General features: G+C 55.9%; 1 protein-coding gene across 4 annotated transcripts in view; it reads left to right on the top strand.

The window, feature by feature from the left end:
* Positions 1–267: 267 nt before the first annotated feature.
* The window catches only part of GSE1 (Gse1 coiled-coil protein), a 416,539-nt gene continuing 389,620 nt past the window's right edge, over positions 268–27,186 (top strand). For 3 of the 4 annotated variants that reach the window (XM_055306659.1, XM_055306660.1, XM_055306662.1), the window contains exon 1: positions 269–1,820. In XM_055306659.1, coding sequence (XP_055162634.1) covers positions 477–1,820 — 1,344 coding nt within the window. In that variant the 5' untranslated portion in view covers positions 269–476. Of the gene's footprint in view, positions 1,821–27,186 lie in introns of all 4 variants that reach the window. The other variant, XM_055306661.1, reaches the window with a different exon arrangement.

A 27,186-nucleotide genomic window follows, 5' to 3' on the forward strand; every position in this document is an offset into this window, starting at 1 on the left:
AGGCGCGGGACTCGGAGCTGTCGGAGCTGTCGGACGCCGACCCCCTCTCCGAGGGCGAGCCGGCCGCGCGCGACGCCGCCAGCCCCCGCCGGGACGGGGCGCCGGCGGCCGGGGGCCCCCCGGGGCCCGGCGCTCGCGGGGGCCGCGGCCAGGAGTGGAGGCCGGCGCCGGGGCCGCCCCCGGGACCCCCCGCGGGGCCGGGCGGCGCGCGGGAGGACGGGGCGGCCCCCTCGAAGCAGCGCGGGGACGCGGAGCCCCGGAGCGAGCCCCGGAGCGGGCCCCGGCGGCGGCGGAAGGCGGCCGGGCGGCACTGGGCCCCCGAGGCCCGCGCCAGCGTCCTCAGGGGCATCTCGGACCCGTGGCGAGGAGCCCCCGGCCAGGGGGCCCCCGCCGACGGCGCCAAGGGAGGCGCCCCCGGCAGGGCCCCCAAGGGCCCCGAGAGCAGGCCGGCTGCGGACGCCCGCGGGAGCTGCTGCATGTCGGAGGACAGCGACATCAACATCACCAGCGAGGAGGAGGACCGCAAGGAGCAGCCTCTCTCGGGCCCCAGAGACAAGGAGAGCGGCGGCTGCGTCCCCTGGGGCTCGCTGGCGAGCCGGGCGGCACCACCGCCACCGCCACCGCCGCCCGAGAGCCTTTGCTGCTACATCTGCGGGTCGGCCCTGGCCCCGGCCTCGCAGCACCAGATCCACGTGCAGAAGCAGGAGAAGCTGGCCCAGGCCCCCTTCTTCCCCTTCCTGTGGCTGCACAGCCCCCCTCCGGGGGCCCAGCCCATCAGCGAGGGAGGCAGCACCCTGGTGTGCCCGTGCTGCTTCTCCTCCCTCATGCAGCAGTGGCAGAGCTTCGAGCTGGCCAACGTGCCCGTCCTGCAGCGACTGTACGTCGTGCCTCTGAACAGCCACGCCCCCGGCATGGCCTCCAAGGGCCGGAGGCTCCCAAGGGAAGACGGCCCGCCTGCCGGGGCCCTGCCCGAGGCCTGCTACCTCTGCGGGGAGGACTGTACCCAGGACGCCCGGGCCGTGGCCTTCAGGATTCTCAACGGCAGCGCCCGGGGCTCCATGCATTTCCCCTTCCTCAGCCTCCTGCCCTGTCCCCCCAACGCCCGGGGCCCCAACAAGCGTTGCGAGGTCCGAAGCTGCCCCAAGTGCTTCAGCGTCCTGGAGGACGTCTGGGCCCTGTACCGGGCCTGCCAGAACGAGGAGCTTATCACCTCCGTGCAAGGCTTCCTGGGCAGGTACCACCAGGCCTTCTCCGCCTCGCAGCCCGCTCTCTGCGAGCCGCCTGCACCGGCCCGGGGCAGCCCGGCATCTGTCTGCTACATCTGTGGGGCCGAGCTGGGCCCTGGGAAGGAGTTCCAGCTCAACGTGAACCCCTCCAGCCGCCTGGGCGAGAAGGAGCCCTTCTTCCCGTTCCTCACCGTTTACCCGCCCGCCCCCCGTGCCAGGCCCGCCGACTCCACCGGCCTCGTGGCCACCTGTGTGCTCTGCTACCACGACCTGCTGGGCCAGTGGCTGCAGCACGAGGCCCGCAGCGCCCACCACACCGTCAGCGCCTGGTCTCGCCAGTACCAAGTGGAGACGTTCGTGTGCTTCTTTTGCCAGCAGGAGAAGAAGCGCTGTCTCGGACTCAAGGCCCTGCGGCTGGCGCGGCTGCCCTTGTTCCTCTATACTCTGCGAGCAAGCCACAGCCTGCTGGTGGACGATGGGCGGCAGCTGATCATCGGCGCCTGTGTGGAGTGTGGGACCCTGGTGTGTGCTGGCCCGGGGCTCGCCCGCCAGGAGTCCGTGGGTTGGAGCTCCCCAGTGGCAGCGGCAATGAAGGTAAGTGATGGTTTTCTCTTCAGCCTCCGGTGATTTGAGTAGGAGAGGAAGACGTGTTACTTTCTGTTCCTCTGCTGGGGAAGTGTTTGTACTGATTCCGTGTGATCTGTTCCAGGAGGAGCTTCCCTCCTGGGGTCACCAGGCCGGTGGTGCCTGGGGAGGGCGCCCGAGGTGGGGGTGCTGACTGAGCTGGGAGGCCTGTGGAGCTGGGGGCACCTGGAGCGGGCTTGTGGAAGAGCAGGGCACTGCTGAACGCATCAGGCTTGGGCCTGAACTTGAGTGTGTGTGCAGCGGAGCCCGTCAAACAGAGGAAGTTCGGGGCACGTCTGTCATCCGCCTGATAACATTGGTAATTAGTCCGGCCATGCAGGTCACTGGGAGGTCTGTGCGCTTACCCGGTTGGAAATGCAGCGGAGGTGGCAGTTCCTTTCCGCGCTGGCGCTGGCACCGCTTCGCTCCTGCAGTTTTCCCCCAAGTTCACACTTTTCCTCTGAGGCTCTCCGGTTGCTTCACAGCAGATGGAAACAGATTTTCAGACGTGGGGGTTTGGGACCCGGGGGACAGTGGCCTAAACAGTCTTTCCCCCTGGTGGGAAGAGAGGCTTTCTTCTCTGCAAGTCAGCTGTGCAGGAGGGGGGCGGCAGAGGGGCGGGGGATGTGTGTGGTGGCTGGCGTGTGCCCTGTTTATAAGGCGCCTGCCTTCACGCTGCCTGCCCGGGAGGAGCCAGACGGGCCTCAGTTAATTTTGGATTAGGCTTTGCAAGGGCCAGGACAGGACCTGCCTGCAGTGGGTCTGGGGAAATAGGTGTTTGTGAGTCGGGATCACCATGTACCGTGATGGCTATGGGGGGGGGGGTGGAAGGGGGGTCGTGAATCCTCATCGCCTGGAGGCCTCCTGGTTTATTATAATCAGATGCCTGTAGTGGGAGCCACCAGCGAGGGGCCCGCAGAGGGCCCCGTGGATGGGGAAGAGCGGCTCAGGCTTGTTCAGGAATGATTGTTGCATCCATTTGGAAGGATGGAATCCCCGTGTGTGGAATTCCTGGCTTATGCGTTCACTCTCACGGGGAGGTTGCATCTGTAAAGTGGGCGCACTGTCCCGCTTCCCTCCAGGGCTTGCCCTATGCCTTCATGCTCTGCCCAGCCTTTCTTAATCTGCCAGTGTCCCTTTTGGACCATAGAGATGTAACTGGGGGCTTTGGTAGTGGTCCTCTTCTTCTAAATGGATGCACGTCTCATTTCCCCCCTGTGGGTATTGGACTTCTCATTTGCTACCTGTGGTAGTCCAGTCTGTGGGGTCTGCTGCTGGGAGTCTGAGGAAGTGCTGTTTCCAGAAGGGCCAGAAACCGGGTGGTGAGCCTGGCTTTGGAGCAGGACGGACCTGGCTTCCAATCTTGCCCTGTCTCTTGCTAACCTGAGCAGCCAACGGGAAGTGTCTTACCCTCCCTGTGCCCGTTTCCTTGGCTGGGGAGCAGAAATACAGATCGCCTGCCTTGGAGGGCCAAGTATGTGAACAGACTGGGCATTTAGCTGCCCCCAGAAAGTCAAGTGCCTGGCACACAGTGGGACCCTCCCATCCACCCGATGTGTTGGGCAGATTTTTCTAGGATGCAGGTTGGTTTCTCTGCGAGGCTTTCGGTTTGCAGGATGGTTGTGGGTCTCAGGCTGGGTGATTGGTGCTGCATGGAGGAGTTAAAGCACTTCCTCTAAGGTTTGTTGGAGTGCTCTCTGCAGAACATCCACTCCGTGCTGAGTGTTCCCTAGTTGATTTGCTCACTCATCGGGAGTTGATGAGATGCCAAGTGTGGGCCTCACCGGTAGGAGCTTGAGGAAGCAGTCCCGCTGGGGAGGTGGCAGCGGAGGGTAGCCCGGTGGGGATGAAAACGCAAGCCAGTGTCTGCCCAGAAGGGGTCAGCATGAGTTTGGGAAGGCTTACCGGCTTCTTACTTTTGCACCATTTCTAAAGCAAGTTATTTCATTTGCTTCTATGAGGCCTCATTAGTCTCATTTTACATATGAAGTGAATTGAGACTCAGAGAAGTCAGGTGGCTTTGGTGCCTGTCACACAGCCAGTAGAAGTGGCTGAGGTGGGTCTTCAACCCAGGTCTTTCCACCCTGAGCCCCACTCCATCCACCACCTGGCAGAGGTGTAGCCTTGAGAGATGAGTGGGATGCGGTTGAGGGGAGCCCTCCAGGGTGGGGTACAGTAGAAGAGCCATGGAGCCTGGAGGAGCCCGGAGAGCCCCTGGGGGAGAAGGGGGAATGAGGTTGCAGTGAACTGGAGGCCTTGGAGTCAGGCTCGGGAGGTGGTTTTGGAGTCAAAGGCACAGGGGAGAGATAAAAAGTCCTTGAAAGAAGGCTCCGAATGCGAGGGGAAGAGATCCACCCTGGGTTGGGCGGTGGCAGCGATCCAGGTGGGTGGTGAGGCCATCGGCCTGGGGGTGGGGAGGGGGGGAGGGCAGCAGAGCGGCTCCCAGGCTCCAGCAGCCAGAGGGAGGGAGAAGCATCCACTCCTGCCCTAGGAGAGCCTGACTGATGAGCAGTAGAAAGCCGGAAATGCAGCCTCCTGCCCTTCCTTCCTCCCTCCCATTCATTTAACAAATGTTTATGGAGCGCCTACTCTGAGCCAGGCACTGTTCCAGAGGCTGGGGATCTGGTGGCAAGTGCAGCGCCTTCCGTGTCAGAGGGAAGGGCCTGGCCTCCGCAGAGAGTACAGCTCCCCGCAGAGCTGTGAACGGAGCGGGAAGGGGCTGCTTCCCCTGGTGCCAGGGTGGGCACAGGGGGCGAGCGCTGGCATCGGGCAGCCGGAAACCAAGTGGGCGCTCCCTGCGGGAGCCCCAGGATCTGCTCACACCCGGCTCCCGAGTCCTGTCTGTCTCTGATGTGTGGTTTGCGAATTTGGGGGGGAGTGGCCAGGGGCATTGGAAGGTAGCCACCGGGAAACCACTGAGCCGGAACTGCATGTTCCGGAGCCTCATCCATCGTGCCTCCCATGATGCCTCAGTTGGTCCCCGGTAAATGCTCATTCATTAGTGAATCAGCTTTAAATGCTATGAAAGAACACAGAGAAAGAAAGAGGAAGGAAGAAAGGTGTCAGTGACGCCCTCTGTTTGGATCGTGTTTGTGGCTTTTCTGTCCAGCCGGACCCTTGCCTGCTGGAGGGTGCCCTGTCCTGTGGTCCCTGGTCTCCGAGCTGGCCTCTTGCACAGGGCTGCATTGGGGCCAGAGGGGGCAGGCTGCAGCCCACCTTCTCGGGGCCCGGCACCCGTTTCCTGAGGAGGAGTGCCAGCACACGGGACTCTCTGTGCAGCCACGGGTGAGACTCTGGGTTGGCCTTGGCTCGGACCTGGTTTGGGTCCTCGTTGTGCTGAGAGCTGACCTTGGGTCAGACTTAACCCTCCCCACTGCGCCTGAGAAGTGGAGACCATCTTTCCTCTGGAAGGTTTGCGATGGGAATGGCTGATGCGCAGTAGGCACGAGGCACAGGTCCATCCCTTCCTCTCCCTGTGGTGCTGGTAACTCGGGGTTGGGTCTCTTGTTGGTGCTCACGGGCTGTGCTGCTGCAGCCTCTGCTCCCCACCTTTCTGCTGGGGGAGTGGGGATGGGCTGTCCCTCTCTTTGGGGCTCGGGGGCACAGCTGGCCAGGCTGCTGGAGGTGGCATCTGGGGACATGATGACGATGATGATGGCTTTACAGAATGTTCTCAGCGTTCCAGGCCATGCCACGTGCTTCCCTTGTATTCACCCTTACTGGATCCTCACGGCAGCCTTGGCCAGGGAGGTGGCACTGTCTCCATTTCTTAGAGGAAAAAGCAAGCCCAGAGAGGGCAAGTGATTTGCCCAAGGTTGCTTAGTTGGTCACAGCAGGACCAACATAGGACCTAGGGGTCCGGCTCTCGTGTCTGTGTACCACCCTCTACTCTCTCTTGCCTTTCTGTGCCATCTGGGGGCTCCAGCTGGCACAGGTGGGGGGATGGTGGCCCAAATTACCCCTGCATATGCCTTCCCCACCCTTGGAACAGCCGAGGGGCAGAAGTTAGCATGCAAGGGCCAGAGGCCCTGTAACCCGCCCCCCACTCCACCCCTGCCAGCTGGCTCTGCTGTCCCGGCCCTGGCTCCCCTTTCCAGGGGGAGCCTGCTGATAATTGGCGCCCCGTGTCCTTGCTCCCCATGGCATCACGCTGGTGAGGAGCGTTCAGCTGGGCCCTCCCGCTGCTGGTCATCCCGATGGGTCTGCTGCGTGATCGATTGGCTTTCCTCGCTCGCCACTTGGCGGGCAGGCTGTCCCGGCCCCTTCCCGCGATCGGTCGGGGAGCGTTCTGGGTAATGGAGCGTGCAGCTGTTTACCTAACCGCACCCTGGCCCCTCGCTGCGGGGACACCGGGCCCGGCCCCTGGAGCGTGGCCTCCGAGCCCTGACAGGTGTTGCTGCTGAGGCGCCTTTCTTTTCTCCACGCTGACATCTGAGGCCTGCAGAGAGCGTCTGTCATCACTCGCCTGTCAGGCCGGCCCGCACATCTGTTTCCCGTGTTTCCCGGCTCTCCGCGCCCACGCGGCGCCCTGCTCTTCAGGGAGGGCCTGGCAGCCCTCCTCCCCGGGTCCAGGCTCTCGGGACACCTGAGCGAGGCAAGTGGATGGGGGAGCCTTCCGGAAGGTGCCGGAGGGGGCTGCCTAGCTGGGCTGACATGGGCACCCTCTCCCTGTCAGGGCTGGGAAGTGGCTGGGCTTTGGGCCTTTCTCCTGCTCTGGCCACCTCCTCCGAGGGGAGGGCTGGACTCATTCTTGGCGGGTTGGGAGCCATCTGCTCAGGGGAATAAACTCTCCAGACACGCCTTGTCCTAAACCTGGAGGCGATGGGGGACACCTGGGAAAGAGGAAGTGTAGGCAGAAGGCCCCCCAAACTCAGCCTTCCCTGGAAGCAGGGGGGCGCAGGGACAGGGCGGTTGAGTGGCCGTCTCTGGTGGAGTCCAGAGTCTTCAGAGCTTTCTGGCCCCTTCTCTTAGATCTGCTTAGAGCTCTCTGGAACTTACTATTGATAGGGTCAGAAATATCTCATGGATCATTTTTTTGGGGCAACACTGTACCCAGAAGACCAGCAAGCCCGCGGCCTAATGCCACTCATGCTGGTTTATTTTTTTCAATAATACAAGCTAATTAGAATTATAGTTTTTTAAATTATTTATTTATTCATGAGAGAGAGAGAGAGAGAGAGAGAGAGAGAGGCAGAGACACAGGCAGAGGGAGAAGCAGGCTCCATGCAGGGGAGAAAGAAAGAAACTCTGGCACTCTTATGGATCCTGTGATGGGTACACAGCTGTAGTTCTGACTCTTGTCCCTGCTCACATGTCCACCCTTGTCCGGGGCTGCCCTGGGGAAGCACACCTGGAGAACCACACATCCTACCCATTGGACCAACAAATGTTTCTGTGCCTATGGGGCACCGGGTGCTCTGAGGACGTGGTGTGAAATCAGGCAAGCCCTGCCCTTGGGTGCTCGAGTAGTTCGGGAGGTGCTGGTGAAAGGCTCTGGTCGTGGTTGTGCAGTGTAATCAGTTCTATGCTGGGGTCTGCTGGGAGCTCCCAGGAGGGTGGGAAACTGGTATGTTCTGGGAAGGCTTCCTGGAGGAGGTGATATCTCAGCTGAGCCCTGAAGGTTGAAATGGCCTCAGCCAGGTCTGTGTAGGATTCATGTGCTCCTGGTGGGAAGCATATGTGCAGAGGCCTAGATGTGGGGGGTGGGGTTTGCTGGAGAACCTTAAATAGGTTTTTGAAGTGGGAGGAGGTGATGCTGTGGGAGTGGTTGGCAGTGTCTGGATGTGGGTTTTTTTTTTTTTTTAAAGATTTATTTATTTATTCGAGAGAGGCATAGACATAGGCAGAGGAAGAAGCAGGCTCCATGCAGGGAGCCCGATATGGGACTTGATCCTGGATGATCCCAGGATCACGATCTGAGCCAAAGGCAGCCGCCCAACTGCTGAGCCACCCTAGATGTGGGTTTGAATCAATTTGAATTTTATAATACTGGTGACTGGGCCCTACCCCAACTTATTAAATCGGAATTTCTGAGGGGTGACCCTGGTGGCCCTGGTATTTTAAAGCTTCCAGAAGAATCCAGCACTGAAGTAAGAATTGGTGATGGAAGGCATTGGAACATAGCCTAGGAGTTTGGGATTTTTATCTGGAGAGCTGTGGTGGTCACTAGAAGGATTCTATTAATTTGTTCCATCTGTCTTTACGAAGCAGCAACTATGTCCCAGGCACCGTTCTGGGCTTCAAGGTTTCTCTGTGAGTAAACTAGATGGGGCGCAGGGAGGGGTCAAGGCAGCGGTCAGAGGAGTGGCCGGGGAGCAGTGAGCAGGCTGGGGCCGTCGCCTGAGCACCAAGGGTGGATGGTCTGGTCAGGGGCCTGAGGTGGGACCTTGGGACAGCTGACAGTGAGGAAGCCGGGGTGCCAGAGGGCCCGGGGCAGGGGGGTGTTCGGAGCTGGTCAGGCAGGCCCTCTCTTGCACTGACTTTGGACAGACACTGGTTTTGTTTGCTCTGTTTTTCAATTGAGATATAATTCACACACCATAAAATTCACCCTTTTAAAGTCTACAATTGAGCGAGTTCATTCACATTTACAGAGCCGTGCAACCAGCAGCACTGTCTACTCCAGAGCCTTTCCTTCACCTCCGAGAGAAGCAGCCCCTCCCCAGCCCCCCAGCCCCTCAGTCCCAGCAAGCACGAATTTCTTCTCTGCCCCTGTGGATTTACCTAGGCGACATTTCATACAGCCCGCAGCCTCTTGTGCCTGGCTTCTTTCCCCATGCATGTTTCCGGGGTCTGCCCGTCACCCCTGCGTAGTGCTGAATAGCATCCCAGTGCATGGAGAGAGCGCGTTTTGTTTCTCCGCGGCTCCGCTGATGGACGTTTGGGTTGCATCCACCTTGGCTCTCATGGATGATGCTGCTGGGAACACTTGCAGCCAGATTTTCTTGCAGACACGTTTTCGTATTTCTCCTGGGTAGATGCCCCAGAGCGGAATTGCTGGGTCACCTGATCACCCAGTGTTTAACCCTTTGGGTCCTGCTTTCCCACTGGGGGTTCTAACGCTGGGGGTTGTTATGTCAGCTCACCAACCTAAGCCAAACCTCCCATTCTAGGTCCCCAGACATCGAATGGGTGTTGGAAGATGGGAGTTGGTCTTCCCTCTGGGATAAGGGGAGCTGTGTGAAGGATTGGGATGGGTTACACTTGCTTTTGGGGCTTTTGACTTGCTCCACCTCTAGCCTCAGAAACCAAAAGCCCCGGATTCTGGTGCCAGCACTCACCATGGCTTTGGGCAAGACTCTCCCCCTGCCTGCATTTCGGTTTTCCATCTGTAAAATGGGTGCAGATGCTGAACTAGTAGCCGAGCCCCTCAGCTCCTGCACAGCTGCCAACCTGTAGCTGTTTCATCTTCCTGGCCCTGTGGGTGGGGTTGAGGGGGTACATGGGGAAGACCCCGGTCAGTGAGGTCTGGCTTGGCTCTGAGTCCAGTGGCTCTCAGGTTCCCCGCCCCAGTACCAGCCACCCCAACCACGGGCTGTCACTGTCCGCTGCCGGCCTGTTTGCTGTGGAACCCTGTGTGAAAACCCTTGCTGGACTGGGTTTCCTTCAAGAGATGCCAGCAACCTCAAGTGAATGACACAAGTCATGGTCAGTATTTGGCTCTTGTGAGCCAGGGCAGGCATGCTGGGACCCTGGGCAGGAGCAGCCACCTCTGGGGACCACCGTTTCCACCTGGCGGCTGTTGGGTGAGAGTGAAGAGGGGAGAGGAAGCAGCGGGTCCATGGAAGACCCCTCAAAGGTTAGGGCCCACTGAGGCCATGTCTTCTCACCAGCTAGTATCTCCTGTAGGGCAGAGCTGGTGATGGGGAAGGGCATGGAGGTTCTGACCACCGACCTGGTCCTGATGAAGACACAGGGAGGTGTAGGGAGATGATGATGATGACGCTGATGGTCGCAGCAGCACATTGATGGCGCTTGCTCTGTGCCAGCCGCCGCCCTGTTGTGCCTCATGTAACCTTCCACCCATCTTATGTGGTAGGTTTTCCAATGTTATTAATGAGGAAATTGAGGCACAGAGAGGGGAAGTCACTTGCCCAAAGTCACGCAGCTAGGAAGTATGGAGCTGGGATTTGAACTGGGCCATCTGGCTCCAGCGTCCAGACGCTTAACTGGTGTGCCCCACTCCCCCAGGATGCCGCCACATGGGGGATAACAGTTGGTGGATATGGTGTGTGGTTTGGTGCAAGGACAGCTGAGGGCCCAATGAGGACCTGGCCCGGGGGAGGAATGGGAGTCAGGGAAGGCTGCCTGGAGGAGGGGTCAATGATGAGGGTTCTACAAATGGGCAGGATTTAAATAAATGGTGACTCTAGGGAAATCTTCACTTTTGGGGATTTATATGGCCGTAATGTCATTTTTAAAATGTCCGTATTTTATTCTCCTAATGTATTATTTGGATGTTGCCCGTCAATTGATTATACTCTAGGAATCACTTTAATGCTTTACAGGTATTTTCAGATGGTTTTGTATTTTACATTAAGGATTTTATGTGCTTCATGTTGGAAAACTTGGAGCAGATGGAAGGTGGCCATGTGTTGAGTTCAGTTCACCTCTGCCCTGTGGGTCCTACCGACCCTCTGGGCTCCGTTTCCTGCAGCCGCCCACTGATAGGCCATCAGCCCAGGACCCCAGGAGGTCCTGTCACTGGCTCCACTCTGCCACCAGCTCACTGGGTGACCTTGGCTAAGATGCCAGCCTCCCCACCAGGCTGCCTGTCCTTCCCCTGACCGCGGAGGTGGCATGAGTCCCCTTTCTCAGATGACGAGGCTGAGGCTCATAAATCTGGGAGCTGGGGATTGCATCACTAACAGTAAATGGCAGAGCTGGGCCACCAGTGAGACCAGGGTGGTCTAGCTCCAGGGCCTGAGTCTTTCCCCCTGCCGGGTTAAGTAGCACTTCCTGGAGATGGTGTGGGGTTGGCAGGGACCTGGCCTGTGTCTGGCCCCGCCCTGCTTTAGCCACACAAGGAGGCTGCCGTTGGACTCTGGGACCAGCTTCCAGAATGGAGCTCAGACGAGGAGGGTCAGGGCAATGACACACTGCAACAGCGTTTTATAGGCCGTCCCAGACCCGTAAACCTCGTCTCCCCACTTCCAGGCGAGAGGGTTCACAGATGGGGATTAAGAGGCTTGTGTGGGTTCTGATGGGCCAGTGACACAGGCAGGTGGGAGGCCGGTGTGGGCCTTCCACACTCCCGGGCATAGCAGGGCCAGAAGGTACAGGGGGGTCCCAGTGACCACGGCCCAGAGGCCACTCTGAGATGAGGGAGGCTGGGAGGAGCCTTCCGGCATCTGAGGCTCGGACAGCCTGAGGGCCTGGCTTGCCCTTGGCTGCAGCACCAGCTCCTTTAATCTGATTCCTTTGAGCAGATCGATTTCTCCAGGCTTGTCATCTTCCCTTCCAGAGGGAGGGGGTCCTGTGCTGTTCTTCCTTCTGTGCAATTATGCGACATCCTGGGCCGTGGGCCGACGAAGGCCTGGAGCGTGCAGAGGAAGGCCTGGAGCGTGCAGAGCGCTCTTTTCACAGGGTTGCTTGCACCAAGCACCAAGGGACTTGTCAGCCTGGTCTGGGGGCCCCTGGGAGGGACAGGGTGAAGTGGGCTGGACGTCCCTGGGCCACCAGCCCAGCAGGAAGCAGCCCAGCCCGTTCCTTGGGTCCATTACCTGAGTCTTGCTGTGGAGCAGAGGGGCTGCCTTTCTGATGCACATTCCCCTCTCGTGTGGGAGCTGAGGGTTTGCCAGAGGACCTGTATGTCCCCAGCCTGGCACGAAAGATGGCTCCTGGCCTCAGTGCCCTCAGCCCTGGTGTGCAGAGAAACCAGGCCCGGGGCTGGGGTGGCAGTGTCAGAGGCCTCTCCCCCCACCTTCTTGTGCTGTGTGTGAACAGGAGGCTTGGTTGGTGGCCTGACCTTCCTGCTTCCCCTCACCCCACACCTTCCTCCTCTTCTTGAAGTTGCGAGAGCTCTTCTTGCCTTTGCAAAAATGGATAGGGCAGTAGTGGGCCTGGTTTTGTGATTTCCCACGCTATGTGATTGCCAGTTCCTTCCCATTGACGGCCAGACCCTGGCCCTCGCTTGCTGGTTACCCATCACTTGCCAAGTGACTGGGACGAGCAGGACCTTTCTCTGCGGGTTAAGGACTGGCTTCAGGGCAGGTCCTGAGGATGGCGGGTGGAGGAGATGGGCTTCTCTGAAGGCCAGCTGAATCAGAAGGCCAGCAGGTCGCTAGGGGTGGCTGTGGGGGGCGGGGGGCGTTGCTTCTTCTTCTAACATCCCCTGGCCCCCTCCAGATGCACCCACATCGCCCCAACACCCACACACTCACCTTCTCTCATGTGCATTCCCAAACCCTCTTGCTAACATCCTGTCCCCTTACCGCACGCACATGCACACATTAGCCCTGGCTCTCTTACGTGTGTGTGCACACGCTCACAGCTGTGTACACACATGCTCCCCCAGACCCTCTGAGGGAGGGGTGTTAGTATCCAGTACGGCTTGGATTTGTCTCTTTCTCCCTTTAATTTTGTCAATTTTTGTTCCTTTATGAATTTTGGGGCTCCAGCACATTTACGATCGCTTTGTCTTTCTGACGGATTGGCCCTATCGCCGCAGTGATATACCTCCCTCCTCCAGCAGTATCTCAAAGTCGGTCTCATCCAGACTATCCCCATCTGAAAACCAAGGCCCCAGAGGCCCAAAGAAGGGAAGTGACTTGCCCAGAGCCACATGGCTGGCAGTGTCAGGGGCAGGATTCATGCTTGGCCAGAGGTTTCTCCACCCCAGCAGCTGCTCTGGGGCAGTGGGTCTGAGAGCAGCCCCTTCCTGGTGACTTTCTGGGTGCCTGCATTTTGATGTCATAATTGTCAGGCGGCCAGAGCTGTGTCCCCGCCCGCCCTCAGCAGAGGACCCCCCAGGAGCCCAGCATCTGGCCTGCAGCCTGCGGGAGCTCAGCTGAGCATGCTTGGAACACACTCTGGAAACTTCTCACCAAACTCTGCTCTGGAGTTCCTAACCCTCCCCACCCCGTTTGGTGAGATTGTTCCGAGCGCGTTGGGCGGACCTTCTCAGCACTCATATGTAGAAAGCATTTCTCTGGGTGGCAGGAGAAGTGTCCCCCCTCACTGGCTTCCCTGAACCATGTGGGTCTTTTGGAACTTGTGCCAAATCCACCTCCTGGTGGCTTCACCCCAGCCAGGCCCACAGTCTGGAACTCCTTGGGGGGCTCTGCACTGGTGGCCTGCCAGCTCTCTGGTTCCAGGGGAGAGTGGCCTCTGCCTTTCTGGGGCATTCTGGGAAACTCTGGGGCCCTGCAGGGAGCCTCAGGGGATGTTGCCTAGGAGACGTGTATATGTGGGCTTGACACAGAAGGGGGCACCTTTGCTGTGAACTGTTTATCGGAGGGTACCAGCAAGGATGGAGGGATCGGTCTGTCCAGCAGGGTTTCACTGAGCCCTGAGCCCCTGCTACGGGCTAGATGCTACGGAATGAGAGAAGCAGTACACACGGGCTGAAGGACCATGATTGGGGCAGCCAGAGGGCACGAATGCTGTGACTTACCCACTCCTCTGAGATGCCATCCGTCATGAACACATTATTGTTTTACTTATCACTGTGCCAAGAATGCTGCCCCTGAGGCCGACGCTCCACCCACTGTAAGCTTCCTCCTGATTGCAGAGAGGTTACAGTGAGAAACAGAGTCTGGGCCTTCAGGGCAGTGAGATGCTGGGACGTGCGTATGGTGATGATGATGATCAGAAGTAGCAGTGACAGCTGCCACATATTAGATGCTGATGAGACAGTCTCTTACCCTGTGCATGGGACTCTAACAGGGGAGTGAGGGAAGTTGGCACTCCTCTTTCCTGCTGGGCCCGTCGGGGGTCCCACTCAGCCAGGACCCAGGCCCTCATTGGGTTCCATGTAACGACACAGCCACACTCGGGGCTAGGCGTTAGGGAGCCATGTCCCTTGAGATAGATGCCTCTTGCCTCTGTCACCTCCAGGTCCAGTGCTGGTAGCAGGGAGCAGTCTCGCTGACAGGCTGGCTCTGTGGCATCCAGGTGCCTAGGGCTCTGGGGCGTCACAGAATCTCTCGTGATTCTGGCTGCGGTGGCACCAGGGCCCTAATCAAGCAGAACATGGCGTCAGCAGAAGCTGGCAGCTGCATGGCTCAGGGGCCCTGGCTGGTGGCAGGAGGGGGCAGGAGCGGGGCTAGGCTGTGCCCCTCTGCCTCCCCACTGCCCTGCAGACCTGGGAACCTTTTTGCTCGGGGGAGAGAGAGAGAGACAAGGACAGGAGACACTTGCCTCTCAGATTTTTCCCCTTCTGAAGGGCTTCTTCGCTCTGACTCATCTGCCCCTCCCGGCCATCCATACGAAAGGGGTGATGTAAGTACTGCATCACCCCTCTGGTACCGATGGGGAAACCGAGGCTGCAGGTGGGGTCATGCTGGTCTGTTCTCGGTAGGTGGGTGGTGCAGTTTGGCTAGGTGCTCTGAAGTCACACCACCCCCACCCCTGCCCACCGTGTGGTCCCTCTCTGAGCCTCAGGCCCCTCACCCATACACAAGGACAGTCTTAGGACCTTCCTCATAGGGACATAAGCAGGCAGAGTCCCTAGTGGAGGGCCTGGCAAGCAGTCAAGACTCCAGAAGTGGTGACTAGTTACTGGGAGCAGAGGAAGCAGGAGAGGGAGGGATCTGAGGCCCCGCTGACAGCCCTGGCCTCAAGGGCCCATGGAATGAACATGCCCTGTGCCCCTTGCCCTCGGAAAGCCCCACCCCTGGGGCCATGCATATCCTGCAGCAGGAACTCCTGATTAATCTCCCATGAACCTTGGCGCCGACTGTGGAGAATCCAGGCCCTGTTCAGGATGACCATCGCCACCATGCTGTGGCCTCTTGTCTAAGAGGAGGGAGGGTGGGGGATGGGAGACCTGGAAGTAGAGCCTGGAGCAGCTGGGATCTGAGCTCCCTTCACTCCTCCCTGGGATCCCACTGCTTCTCCTCCGAGAGATGAAGGGGACATGTAGACGGATGGTGGATGGTCCTTTCTGGACTCCTGGACCCGAGAACACCCATGTTGGCATTTGGTGGCAGTCAGCAGGTACATGCCACCTGACTACCTGTCTGTCTGTGCATAGGGCCTGTGTCCTCAGCTGTATACAGGAGTTATGATAGTGTATGTGTCACAGGGCTCAGTACGTAGTACATACTCAATAAATGTTGGCTCTTAATTATTTTTATCATTTGTCATTCAGTTTCTCCCCCAGTCCTCTGCATTCCAGAGAGCTGAGCTGTGGACCTCAAACACGCAGGGGTCTGGACTCTGTTAGTGGAATGAGGTGAGCTGGGAGGGGCCACATGGGGGGTCAGGCCCCAGGAAGAGGGACACTCCAGAGTTGAGGCAGAAGAATTTACAAAGACCCTCCATTCTCTCTTTTTTTTTTTTTTTAATTTTTTTTAAATTTTTATTTATTTATGATAGTCACAGAGAGAGAAAGAGAGAGAGGCAGAGACACAGGCAGAGAGAGAAGCAGGCTCCATGCACCGGGAGCCCGATGTGGGATTCGATCCCGGGTCTCCAGGATCGCGCCCCGGGCCAAAGGCAGGCGCCAAACCACTGCGCCACCCAGGGATCCCAAGACCCTCCATTCTCACGTGCACGTCTTAACCCTCAAATCTCCATGCAAAATCTGATGCATGCATTCATTTTTCTAGGCAGAGGATCAGTAACTCATCAGACTCTGACCGGGTTACGTGGTTCCCAAAAGGTAAAGAGCCACTGTTACAGGTGCACTGACCTGTATACACGCTTGAAAGCACCATGTACACGAGCTGGCTCTCCGTTATTCCTTGAAATCACCCCACTTGTTCCCACCATCATGTCTTGACATCCTGAGCAGCACCATGGCTGGCAGAAGCAGTGTTGGCAAGATCAAAGTGTTAGAGAAGACAGGAGCTGGAGGAGTGGGAAGGACAACGAAGATAGCGTTATATATACGTCCCTGAAAACCACTGTAAATAAAAGTTCTAGGAGACATCTCTGCCAAACCAAACCAGCTTTGCCCACATTTAAAAACCAGCTCTAGTTGAGAACCTTTTCCTAAATTATGTTCTTCAGTGGATAAGAGCCTTGGCCACCATCTCGGTGTGCTGAGAGAGAATTCTCCCGTGAGCTTTATTTCTTCCTGACACTGTTCTGGTAATTAATGTTTTTTGAGGAGGAACTTACCCGTTTTATCCAGGTAGTTGAGTTAATTGGCATCACTGCTGTATAATATTTCCTTAGTGTTTTTCTAATGTCTGTAAGTTCTGTAGTGATGTCCCCTCTTTCTTTGGTGATATGGGTAGTGGGTACCTTCTCTCTCTCTTCTTGATCCATCTGGCTAGAGGTTTATCAATTGACTTGATCTCCTAAAAGGTTTATGTTTAAGAGACTGTGCCTTTTTAAAGTTTTTTAACCAGCCCATTTGGCCTTGAAATGTAAGGTCTTTTGTGCTTTGCAGCCTCTCCTGCTCTATTTTTGCAAGTCTAGATGAAATGTTCATGAGACCACTAGGCTTTTTCCAGATTATTAGTGCTTACGGGAACATTTTACACGCCCGATCTCCTCTCTCTGTGTTGAGTCAGTGGAAGTGAGAGTGATTTCTGTCTATCATCCTGCCCTTGTGACCTCCGTGGTAGTCAAAGTGGTGTGTCCTTTTGCCTGAGGACACTTTATCCAGCCTTGCATAAGTAAGAAAGATGCTAGACATAAATGATTGTTAATGCAGGAGAGAAAACTGCCTTATCTTAGAGCCACAGAGTGTGAAGGATTGCGGGCTCTCTCTTCTGTGTTAATGGCTCTCTTATTTGGAACATAGGCACCTAATAACATCTATGTTTCATTTTTTACTATACAAAGTATTCACTGTTAAAAAGATTTGTGTCCTCCCATGTTATAAAGTATATTTTATCTGTCACACAGATAAAATTTGCTACAAAGTATACTTAATCGTAACCGTGATTGAAACCTCCATTTCTTTTGTCTTTGCATTTATGGCAAATCTCAGACTGCCTCTTCAGAATCCTAGAACTGGGAGGAGGCTTAGTGATTCTGGAGTGCAACAGCCTCACTTTGTCAAAGACTCAGAGGCGGAGGCATGGGGGGGGGGGTAGGAACCGGCCTGTGAACATGGGGCCTGTCAGAGGCTGAGGCAGGTTACTGGCGCCCTAGAACATCTCCACTGCATCAGCCAAGGCTCTCCCCTGGCGACGGGTATCTTGCTATGTTTGCATTTGTCATTTGAGGGGCCATGGGATCCCCAGCCCTGGGTACAAAGGAGACACACCTGGAGGTGTGGCCAGATGGCGAACAGCATGCTTCTACGAACCTCTCATCACTCCATCTCTGGGGTCACCTTGTGTCCCCTCAGAGCCATGGGAGGTGTTTTCTTTAGGGATTGCATTCTATTTATGTATTTATTTTTAAGAGGAGGAGAGGGAGAGAGACTTTTAAGTAGACTGCATGCCCAGTGCAGAGCCTGATGCGGGGCTCGATCACACAACCCTGAGATCATGACCTGAACTGAAATTAAGAGTTGGATGCTTAATCAACTGAGCCACCCAGACACCCCTGCCCTTTGTTGTTGTTGTTTTTTAAATTTTAATATTTATTTATTCGTGAGAGACACAGAGAGAGAGGTAGACACATAGGCAGAGGCAGAAGCAGGCTCCTCACAGGAAGCCCGATGTAGGACTCGATCCCCAGACTGGGATCACGCCCTGAGCTGAAGGCAGACGCTCCACCACTGAGCAACCCAGGTGTTCCCCTGCCCTTTATTTTTAAAAGAATTTAACAGCAGTTTTATTGAGATATGATTTTCATACTATAAAATTTACCCTTTTAAAGCATGTGATCCAGCGGTTTTCTTGTCCTCACAGCATTGGGCAACCATCACCACTGCCTAATTGTAGAACATTTTTCATCACCCTCGAAAGACAACCCCCATACTCCCCTCCTCCAGGTCCCTGGCAACCACCACCCCCTCTCTCTCTGGATGTGCCTGTTTTGAGCACTTTATGTGGATGGCACCATACAACATGTGGCCTTTTGTGTCTGGCCTCTTTAGCTTAGCAAAGTGTTGTCAGGGTCCCTCCCTGTGTAACAGGTGTCGGCACCTCGAGCCCTGGTACCGCTGAGTGATACTCCAGCATGTGGCTGTGCTGCATCTCTGGTCCACTCATCTATTGGGGGCGTTTAGAGGATCTCTGCCTTTTGGCTTTGGTGATTGATGCGGCTGTGAACATTCACATCCGGGTTTTCGTGTGAATGTATTTTTTTTTCCCTTGGGTGTATACCTAGGAGTGGAATTGCCAAGTCCAATCATAACTCTGTTTAACCATCTAAGGAACTGCCAGGCTCTTCTGAGGGGCTGCAAAGGTCCTGCTTCCCACCAACAATGTGCGGGGTTCTTACGTATGACTTGCTTTTAAATGAGGAGTGGGGTAAGTGGGCAGGTTGCACTTACTTATATACCAGTACACATTCAATAAACATGAAAATTCCTTTCCATTCCTTTGCTTTCCTATCAAAAGAGGATTTTAATACCTTTTAAAAAATTTTTAAGTAACAGGACAGATCCCAGCTCTAGCACTTACTGTGTGGTCTTGAGCAAGTCACTTACCTTCTCTGTTCTTTACTTGCTTCATCTGTAAAACATTTGTGATTAGATCGGCCTCCAAGAGGGGGTTGGGTGGATTAAGGCGTGTGAAGCGCTCAGCATTGTCTCTGGCAATAAGTGCCATTATTTTTACATGATGATTATGTCATGGCTGGAGGGATTGTGGGACGTCTGTCCGCAGGGGAATCAAGAAGTTTTTGCCCAGCCCAGCCTCAGCTCAGAGGCAGCCACTGTCCCCACTGTCAGGATTGCCTCCTGGGCTTGGTTAGCACATTTCTTTCTACCAAGCTGAGCTGAACCACTACATACAGTGGTATGTCCTGCTCTTGCTCACTTAACGTCGTGATGTAAACGCTTCCCAAAGTTGTTATAAGCATCATTTTAGTATCTGTGCGATAGATCCCAAGGGGAGGGGCCGTGGCTTAGTGCCTCCCACCGCCTGGCCCCTGGCAATTGTCAGAGGGAGTGGAGCCCCTGGTGCTGCCGCCGTGACTATGGTTTGAGGGCCTGGAAGGACCTACACCCTGAAGTTCCCAGAGCAGGTGGGTGTGGGTGGGAACATGCATGGGGAGGTGCCCAAGAAGAGGGGGGCAGTGGGGATCTGGGGCGGCATACCTGGCAGTCTCAGGCTTTGCCTGAAGCTTGACACGTTCTGTGCTGAAAACTCAGGCAGCAGAGCCAGAAAGGAAGTGATTAAAGGCCCCCGTGATTCAGTAACCCAGAGCTTCCAGCCTTTTTCTGTCTGCACAGGCTGGTGCGTGCACACATGCTACTGTCGCTGGGACCACACCGTGCACTGTTGTCATGCGTCATTTCCACGTGGATTGTCACGAATATCTCCTAGTGAGGCTAAGACTGCGGACTGTGGAGCAAGATGCTGGGGTTCAGCTGTGGGCTGTGCCTCTGCCTAGCTGTGTGTTCTGGGGCTAGTTACATCACCTCTCTGTGCCAGTTTCCCGATCTGTCAAGTGGGATCATAGCAGTGTTCCCATGGAAGCTTGCGCCGACTAGAACGTGTCAGAGCAGCGTGCGAGCGGTTACCTAGAGTCCTCTGGGCATGTAGTGTCCCGGGAGGAGAGGAGTTGTAGTGGCTCCGCAGTGATCCCCGGTCATCTGCTGCTGGACACCTAGGTCATTTGTGGCTTGCACAGATGTGGACTGCTGTGCAGTAAGGCTTCTTGAACCTCCTGTGGCCCTTGAGGACCCCCACCCTGGGCCTGTCCCCTACCCTTTGGTTCATACTGGCTGACCCCACCTTGCCTCCTTAGGCAGCCGGGGCAGGGGGGCCTCCTGGCCTCCCTGCTCGCCGTGCAGTGAGTGGCCAGAGGGGCGTGAGACCGGGAGGGGGACATTTTCTTTGGCAGCCTCTGAGTGGCTTCCCCGGACGGCTGTGTGTCAGACAGGATCATCCGGGCGGGAGCAGGCAGGGGTGGGGGCGGCCTGTCTCGCACCTGGGCCTCCGCTGGAAGCCGCCTCCGCCTTCTGGGAAAGAGGTGGGATCTGAATAAATGCCTTCCCAAACGAGAATGGTTCTGCCTCTCTGCCGCCTGCTGCCCACCTGCCTCTGGCTGCCTGGCTTTCTGCTCCCCGGCAGCTGGCAGCTCTTGACAAAGCCCCGCTGCTGAGAGACCCCGGGGGCCCTCCGGTGGTGGTGGCCCCGCGAACGAGCTCTGAGGCCTGCGTTTCTCCGGGCCGTTGAGACTTTAATCAAAACAGCAAGGAAAAACGATTGAACACCGACTGTGTGCTCCATGTATTTGTCCAGTTACTCCGTTCTTCTCAGTTTGTTCAGTGAACGCCCGCTGTACGGGCAGGCGTCCCAGAGGGAATGACGGACACACCGTCTTGTTGAATATCTGTGGTGGCCCCATGCTATAGGCATTAGCCTGCTTCGTTTTAAAGAACTTATTTTGAGGGGCACCTGGTGGCTCAGCGGTTGAGCACCTGCCTTCAGCCCAGGGTGTGATCCTGGAGACCCGGGATTGAGTCCCCGCATGGAGCCTGCTTCTCCCTCGGCCTGTGTCTCCGCCTCTCTGTGTGCATCTCTCATGAATAAATAAGTAAAATCTTGGGGAAAAAAAGCTTATTTTGAGATCATTGTGGATTTACATATGGTTGTGAGGAAGAATGGAGAGATCTCGTGTGCACTTCACCTCATTTCCCCCGGTAGTAACATCTTGCACAACTGTAGCGCAGTTTCACCAACAGGATATTAACCTTGACACAATCCACCGAGCTTGTCCAGATCTCCCCGATTCACATGTACTTGTATGTGGGTCTCTGTGTCTCTGTGTGTGTGTTGTCTTCTGTGAGTGTGTGTGGGTCTGTGTGGCCTGTTTCATTTTACAGGGAGGAAAGTGAAGCTCGGGTCGAGGCCTTGCCCAGGACCAGTCAGCGGGGGTCAGCAGAGCTGGGCTCCATGTCCAGGCGTTTTGACTCCACGACCCTGAATTATTCTAGGGGAAAAAAAATGTCACATTTACTCTTTGCTGCTGTTCATAGACTTGGTAACCTCACTGGTCTCTGCTGCAGCTGTGAGCTGAAAACCTGGGCAGGCTAGAATCACGACGTGTTGGTACTGAGCTGCTGGCTTCTCTGTTTCACAGACAAGACAACTGAGACTCAGAGAAGTTGACAGTTTGCCAAGTGTCACCCAACTAGCTGCTCAGGGGCTGGTCTGCGTCTCTTCCTTCCAGGTCCACATGTGGGAGTAACCATAATGAACTTTTTTTCCAAGAGGGGAAAAAACAGAATTCTTGTTAATCACAACTGCCAGGCTCAGGATTCAGATCAGTTATCAGGAAGAGAGTAAGGGACATTTGGGAAGCTTTCTGGGCAGGAGGTGCCTCTGGAAGTGTACGAGGTGACGAGGTGATGTCAGACACTTATCATGCCCCCATGTGTGTGCCAAGGAACACTAATGGCTCAGGTATTGAGGTGACTTTTTTTTCCTTACTTACCTGTTTGGGAACAGTATATTAAAGAAATCTAGGGCAGCCCGGGTGTCTCAGGGGTTCAGTGCCACCTTTGGCCCAGGGCATGATCCTGGAGACCCGGGATCAAGTCCCGCATCCAGCTCCCTGCATGGAGCCTGCTTCTCCCTCTGCCTGTATCTCTGCCTCTCTTTTTGTGTCTGTCATGAATAAATAAAATCTTTAAAAAAGAAAGAAAGATAGAAAGACTGGGTTGTGTGCTGCAGGACTTATCAGTGCCTTTTAGCGCTCTGATGTTCACTCTGACCCTCCAGGTAGAGGACAGATTGCCTTTCTGCATAGCATATTTCAGGAACTGCTTGATGAGACAGTCTCCAGCCTGAGATTCCGAGTGGGCTGATCTTGGGGTCAGCAGCTCTCAGATGAACGTGGAGGCTCTTTCTCAGCACGGGAAACACTTAAGCAGTGATGTGACACATGGGAAGTGGGGTGCAGATCTGTCCCCCGCTCGTGATCACAGCCATGTGCTTTGGCCTGTGTGCCTGTGTGGACAAGGAGGGGAAGTCAGCTGTCCTAGGTTGACAGAATTTCAGGTGATTTATTATTTTTAATATAAGATTTTTCTTTCTTAAACCAACAAAGGAGGTTGGGCTTCATTCACTGGGGCAATAAAAAGCCATTGTGTGTTTGAAGCAAGGGTTGAAGGCGACCTAACAAAAGCGGTTTTAAGAGAAGAATTTTTCTGTGTGGCATTGGGCAGGCAGGCTGGGAGCAGGGGGGGCAGGCAGGGGCTGCTGGGAGCCGGCTGCCGTGGGCCCGGCCTGGGCACGAGTGGCGGCCGAGAAGGCAGAGCTGGATGCAGTTTCACGGCTTCGCGGTTTCCGAGGCCCAGAGAGGTTATGTCACTTGCCTTGAGTCACACAGCTGATGGTCTCCCGACCCGGGACTTGGACGCAGCTCTGGGATTTCGGAGTCTTGGAATATTGCCACGTGGCGCATAGCTGTCTTCATCTGCATTACATTTTCACCAGCATTCGGGGTATGTACTGCTAATCTACACTCTGGAAAACAAGACTCGTCTGTGTGTGTATGTGAGAGAGCGAGCGAGCGAGCGAGAGGTGGGGGAGGGAGGGAGAACCAGCATGTCCACTGCAGCGTGACCCTGTGAATTTCTCCCTGGCAGAGAACATCCAGGGTGTCCCCGGCCACTGCAGTGCCCCGAACATCATGGGAAGGACAGAGACACTGAGATTCTCTGCTCCGTTCTAAGAGTTAGCAGCTGCTTTCTGGTCACTTCTGGTCACTTCTGGTCTGTAGGCCCTTATTGGATGCTTTGGGCCTGAAATGCTTCTGAATTTTTCAGCCCCATAGACAGTTTCTCTTGCTCCGTGACTATATTTTTCCCTAACGCCTGGAGGGGCCCGGGCAGTGTGCTGTCATTAGCCACCACGGATGGCACCTCTGCATGAAACACGTGGATATTCACGCCCAGTGCTGAAGGAGCCGAATATGCAGATAGCCGCCAGGCCAGGCAGGCTTCACTGCCAAATGAGCGAAGAACACTTTTGGTTTCCAGAATGCTCAGACTCGGGGGTTCTGGGGAAGGGTTTGGGGATCAGTGTTGTGATCACCTCGACTCAGCAGATGCTCATGAATTGCGCAGTCCTGGGCACAGGAGAATCTCAATTTCAGTGGCCGGGAGAGAGTCTCTCTCTCCTGGACATTTCCGCGATTGAGAAACGTGGGGAAGGACAGCATCCGATTGTAAACATAGGCAGCGGCAGGGGTCAGGTAACAGCAAGGAAGGTGCTAGATTTGTTATTCATATACCCCTGCATTGTGCGACTGCAGCGCGTGTGTGTTCCTTCTTATGTTTTAGGGGAGAAAATGGTCCCCAGGGTGCCTGAGACTAAACCCCTCCTCCCCCGCCCCCTGGTTGCTGGCAGCAGGCCTGCCTGGACCTTGAGCAGCTACATAAATTCATCCAGCAGCGTGTCACAGTCCTGCACCAACGCTCCCCAATAACACTGAGAGGGAGTCCTGGAGGCCACGTGTTTAGACGGGGTGGGACCTGCTGGAATTTGCATTCCCTAATTCAGAAGCTAAATGGATCTTTTATTAAGATCAGCAAAATCCATTTTTAACTGCATTGGAAGGTCACCCTTTGCTGAGGGTGACTGTGTGTCCACGGCCCTTGAGGACTGGCCACCAGCCTTGGAGTGGGCCACAGTGTGTTGGAGGCCCCAAAACCCCACTACAGGACCCACCGGCCATCTGGTGCCCCTGGGCCAGCAACTTAATTCCTGCAGGGTCACTTGAGGAATTGGACGTGATTCATCCATCCATCAACCATCTCACGAGCACTGACTATGTGCCAAACATAGGGGAGAAGACCTGGTCTCAAGGAGCGCAGAGCCTGGTGGGAAGGCTGGGCAGATGGACGGAAGATTCCCAGATAGGAGAATGAGTGCTGGGCGGGGGTCAGTGTTCGGCAGAAAGACTGTGGGAACACAGTGAGGCCCCCTGTTTCCTTGGGGTGGGGCAGGCCAGGATTTGTAGCTCTCATATCCTGCATCTGTATCCTAGTTTAGGGCCAAAGACCCAGGAGAAGTCAGCACATCAAGTTGTAGTTCTAGAAGATGAGTGATGGGAGCTCTCTTCCTCTCTAGCTGCCCGTGGTCACAAGAGTGTCAGCCCCTCGGCAGAGCTAGAGTAAATATCTCTGTACGCCAGGTTATTTGGCAGTTCTCCCAGGATCAAGGACATGTGTCACCCAGGTTGGGAAACTGGTCTTGGTGTCCCCTGTTCCGTGCCACCTTGGAGCTGAGGGCCCGGGGGATGGGGCTGTGTGCAGGCCACATAGCTGGCCCCAGGCTGGCCCTCAGTCTGCTGTAGCCACATTGGTCTGAGCAGAGCAGAAGGCTGCATGATTGTCTGAAAGCGTGTTTCTACTGTGCTTTTGATGTGTGCCGAGTGTATAGAGCACCTTCTAGATGCAGTCAATGACCAACAGAACATGTGTTCTCTAAGAAGGCATCTGTGCTTACCTCCTGCCAAGGGTACCTTTGTGCCTGGGGACCCCTTAGGTACTGGGATGCTCAGCTGTGGCCCTCAGGGTCCTCGCTCTAGGGGCGGGGGTCTGCCTGCAGGGAGGCCGGAGGAGGGAAGCCCTGGTGGCCTGGGCCTGTAGCCTCCAGTCCCCTCTGTCCCTCCTCTCAGCTGTAACCCTCAGGCCCACAGAACATGTAGGAAAGGAGCCCACATGTCCCTTGATATAAAAGAAGAGAAGGCTCTGTGTCTGCGGGCCGCATGAATGGATGGGTGCGTGGCCAGCCAAGTGCACAGGGTGTGCTCTTTCAGCAAACATTTTCTAAGGGCCAGCTGGGGGCAGGCGCTGTCCCGGGCCTGTGCGGGGGCGGGGGGGGGGGCTGCCCATGGCCATGGACGACCCAGACCAGAGTCTCTGCTGGCTAGGAGCTGACCTTGTAGCCAAGGAGACAGGCAAAAAAAAGCGGATGAGCAGAGCATAGGGCAGGCGTGTCGGATGGTGGCCTGGGGAAGAGGTGGCCCAGGGTCCTGCCAGCCAGAGGCTTGGCCTGGGGAGGAGCGCCGACTGCTCCCCCTGTAGGAGGACCGGCTACTTTGGAGGTGCTGTGTACTTCCCCAGGCAACCCTGGTCGCCCCTGTTTGATTCTGAGGAGCATTGCCCAGAACCCTCCATCCCTACCTCCCAGTGCACCCCTGCCCCAGCTCCATGCTCTCTGGTCTTGGGTCCCATCCCTGCCATCCTGGCCAGGCCTCCCCTGTGTTGAGCCGGGGCGTGGGGCTCCTCCTGTCCCCCCTGGTGGGGCCTGTGTGGAGCAGAGCATGGGTCCTGAGAGTCTGTAACAGAGGGTCCTGCTAAGGCATCCTGGCGTAGCTGCAAAAGGAGGCAGAGTTGTTCACCGAAGCTTTATTTCTATGTAAATATGCAGTTTTTTTTTGTTTTGTTTTGTTTTGTCTGTCAAAAAACATCTTGGGTGGGAACTCGGTGTTTGCGCCTCTCATCATTTTCTCTCTGAAACCTAAGTTTGGGAGCTCGGGATCGGAGAGGATGAAGCAGGGCATTCCGACCAGAGGTCAGGCTTTGGCCACTTAGCCATGGGCCGCAGGGAAGGGTTTTGAGCAGGAGCGTGATGTGACCCCGGGGCGATGCTGAGCCCCGAGTGGAGGCCCAGGTGGCATCTGGAGGGTGGTACCCGGGAGAGCAGGGAGGAGGCTACTGCATGAGCCCGAGCATGGATGTGGGGGCAGCATGGATGGCCACTGGGGGATGGGACGAGCTGGGCTTGGGGACAGGCATCTAGGCCAGGAGACGTGACCACCTGCTCTATCTGACTTTGCCCTGCCCTGCTTTCTCCTAAATAAAAATAGCTGGGGCTGTTAGCCTTCCCTCTGCTGTTTGAGGACAATCCCACCTTCTCCCCTGCCTGTTCCCTGACACCTTGTCACTCTCTTCCTCCCCTTTCCTTCCACCTTCAGATATACTTGGGTCTCATTTTTGTCACTAGCAGGTGCTTGTCCTAATGGGCCAATTTTATCTTTCCACATGAGGCTCCAGGGTCCCTTGGGGCAGGGGCCTCTCGAAAGAACCCTTGGGTGTCCTCCATATGTCCAGTGTCAGGCAGCCAGGCCAACACCACAGTGATTTACTGTTATCCTATTATAATGGGGATCATTAATATTTGCGGACTGTTTTCCCAAGGGCTTCGTCTCATTGTCCCAGCGGCTGCCCGTACACTCCGTGTCAGGAGCAGGGAAACAAGGAAACTGCTCAGAGAGGTCATTTGACTCGCCCCACATCACACAGCTGTGTGTGGTGGAGGCCAGACCTGAACTCAGAGCCGTGGTCTCTGGGTCCTGAGCTCTGTCCCCTGGGCTGGTGTTCCCAGCTCTGGGCGGCTGGCACTGTCACACAGGGTGACTTCCTTTATGGGACCTTCAGATGGGGCCCTCACCGACAGGGAATCACACAGAGAGAGAGTTGTATTTTTTGACTCTGGCTTCAGTCTTATTGCAAGGAGATGGCTCAGGGCTGGTGCCTCGTTCAACCTCAGTATTTTTTTTTTCCTGTCGTAGAATGGATGTCACATAAAATTTGCCACAAACTCATGACATTGTGTTTTAGTTTTCAGACCCTTTTGGATTTCAGAATTGCCGATGAAGAAGGTAGAGAGCTTTAGCATGAAATCCCTAGACATACTTAGTTACCGTCTGTGGATGGTGAATAATACTAGTTTAAAAAAAAAATCATTTCAAAGGTTTTTTAACAAGTGGGTTGATGAGGGGACTCTTGACTGGCTGGGTCGGTAGAGCATGCAAGTCTTGATCTCGGGGTTCTGAGTTTGAGCCCTGTGGTGGGCATAGAGATGACCTAGAAATTATGAAATCTTTTTTAAAACTGAGTTGATGAGAAGGAACATTTCAGGGAAACCATGGTCCCCGGTGGATGTTAGGGGCCCAGACCATGCTTGGGGCAGGCAGTATGGGGAGCTGCCCTCCAGGCCTTCCTCCGAGGCCCCTGTACATGTCTCCTGGTCTGCAACATAAGGGACCAGATCCCAGAACCAATGCTCCTGCCCACACAGGTGCAGGACCTGGACAGGGGGGGACCGGCCAGCTGCCCCTAGTTCCAAAACCTCTCTGC

Source organism: Nyctereutes procyonoides, unplaced genomic scaffold (genome assembly GCF_905146905.1).
Source record: "Nyctereutes procyonoides isolate TBG_1078 unplaced genomic scaffold, NYPRO_anot_genome, whole genome shotgun sequence".
Classification (NCBI taxonomy): Eukaryota; Metazoa; Chordata; class Mammalia; order Carnivora; family Canidae; genus Nyctereutes; species Nyctereutes procyonoides.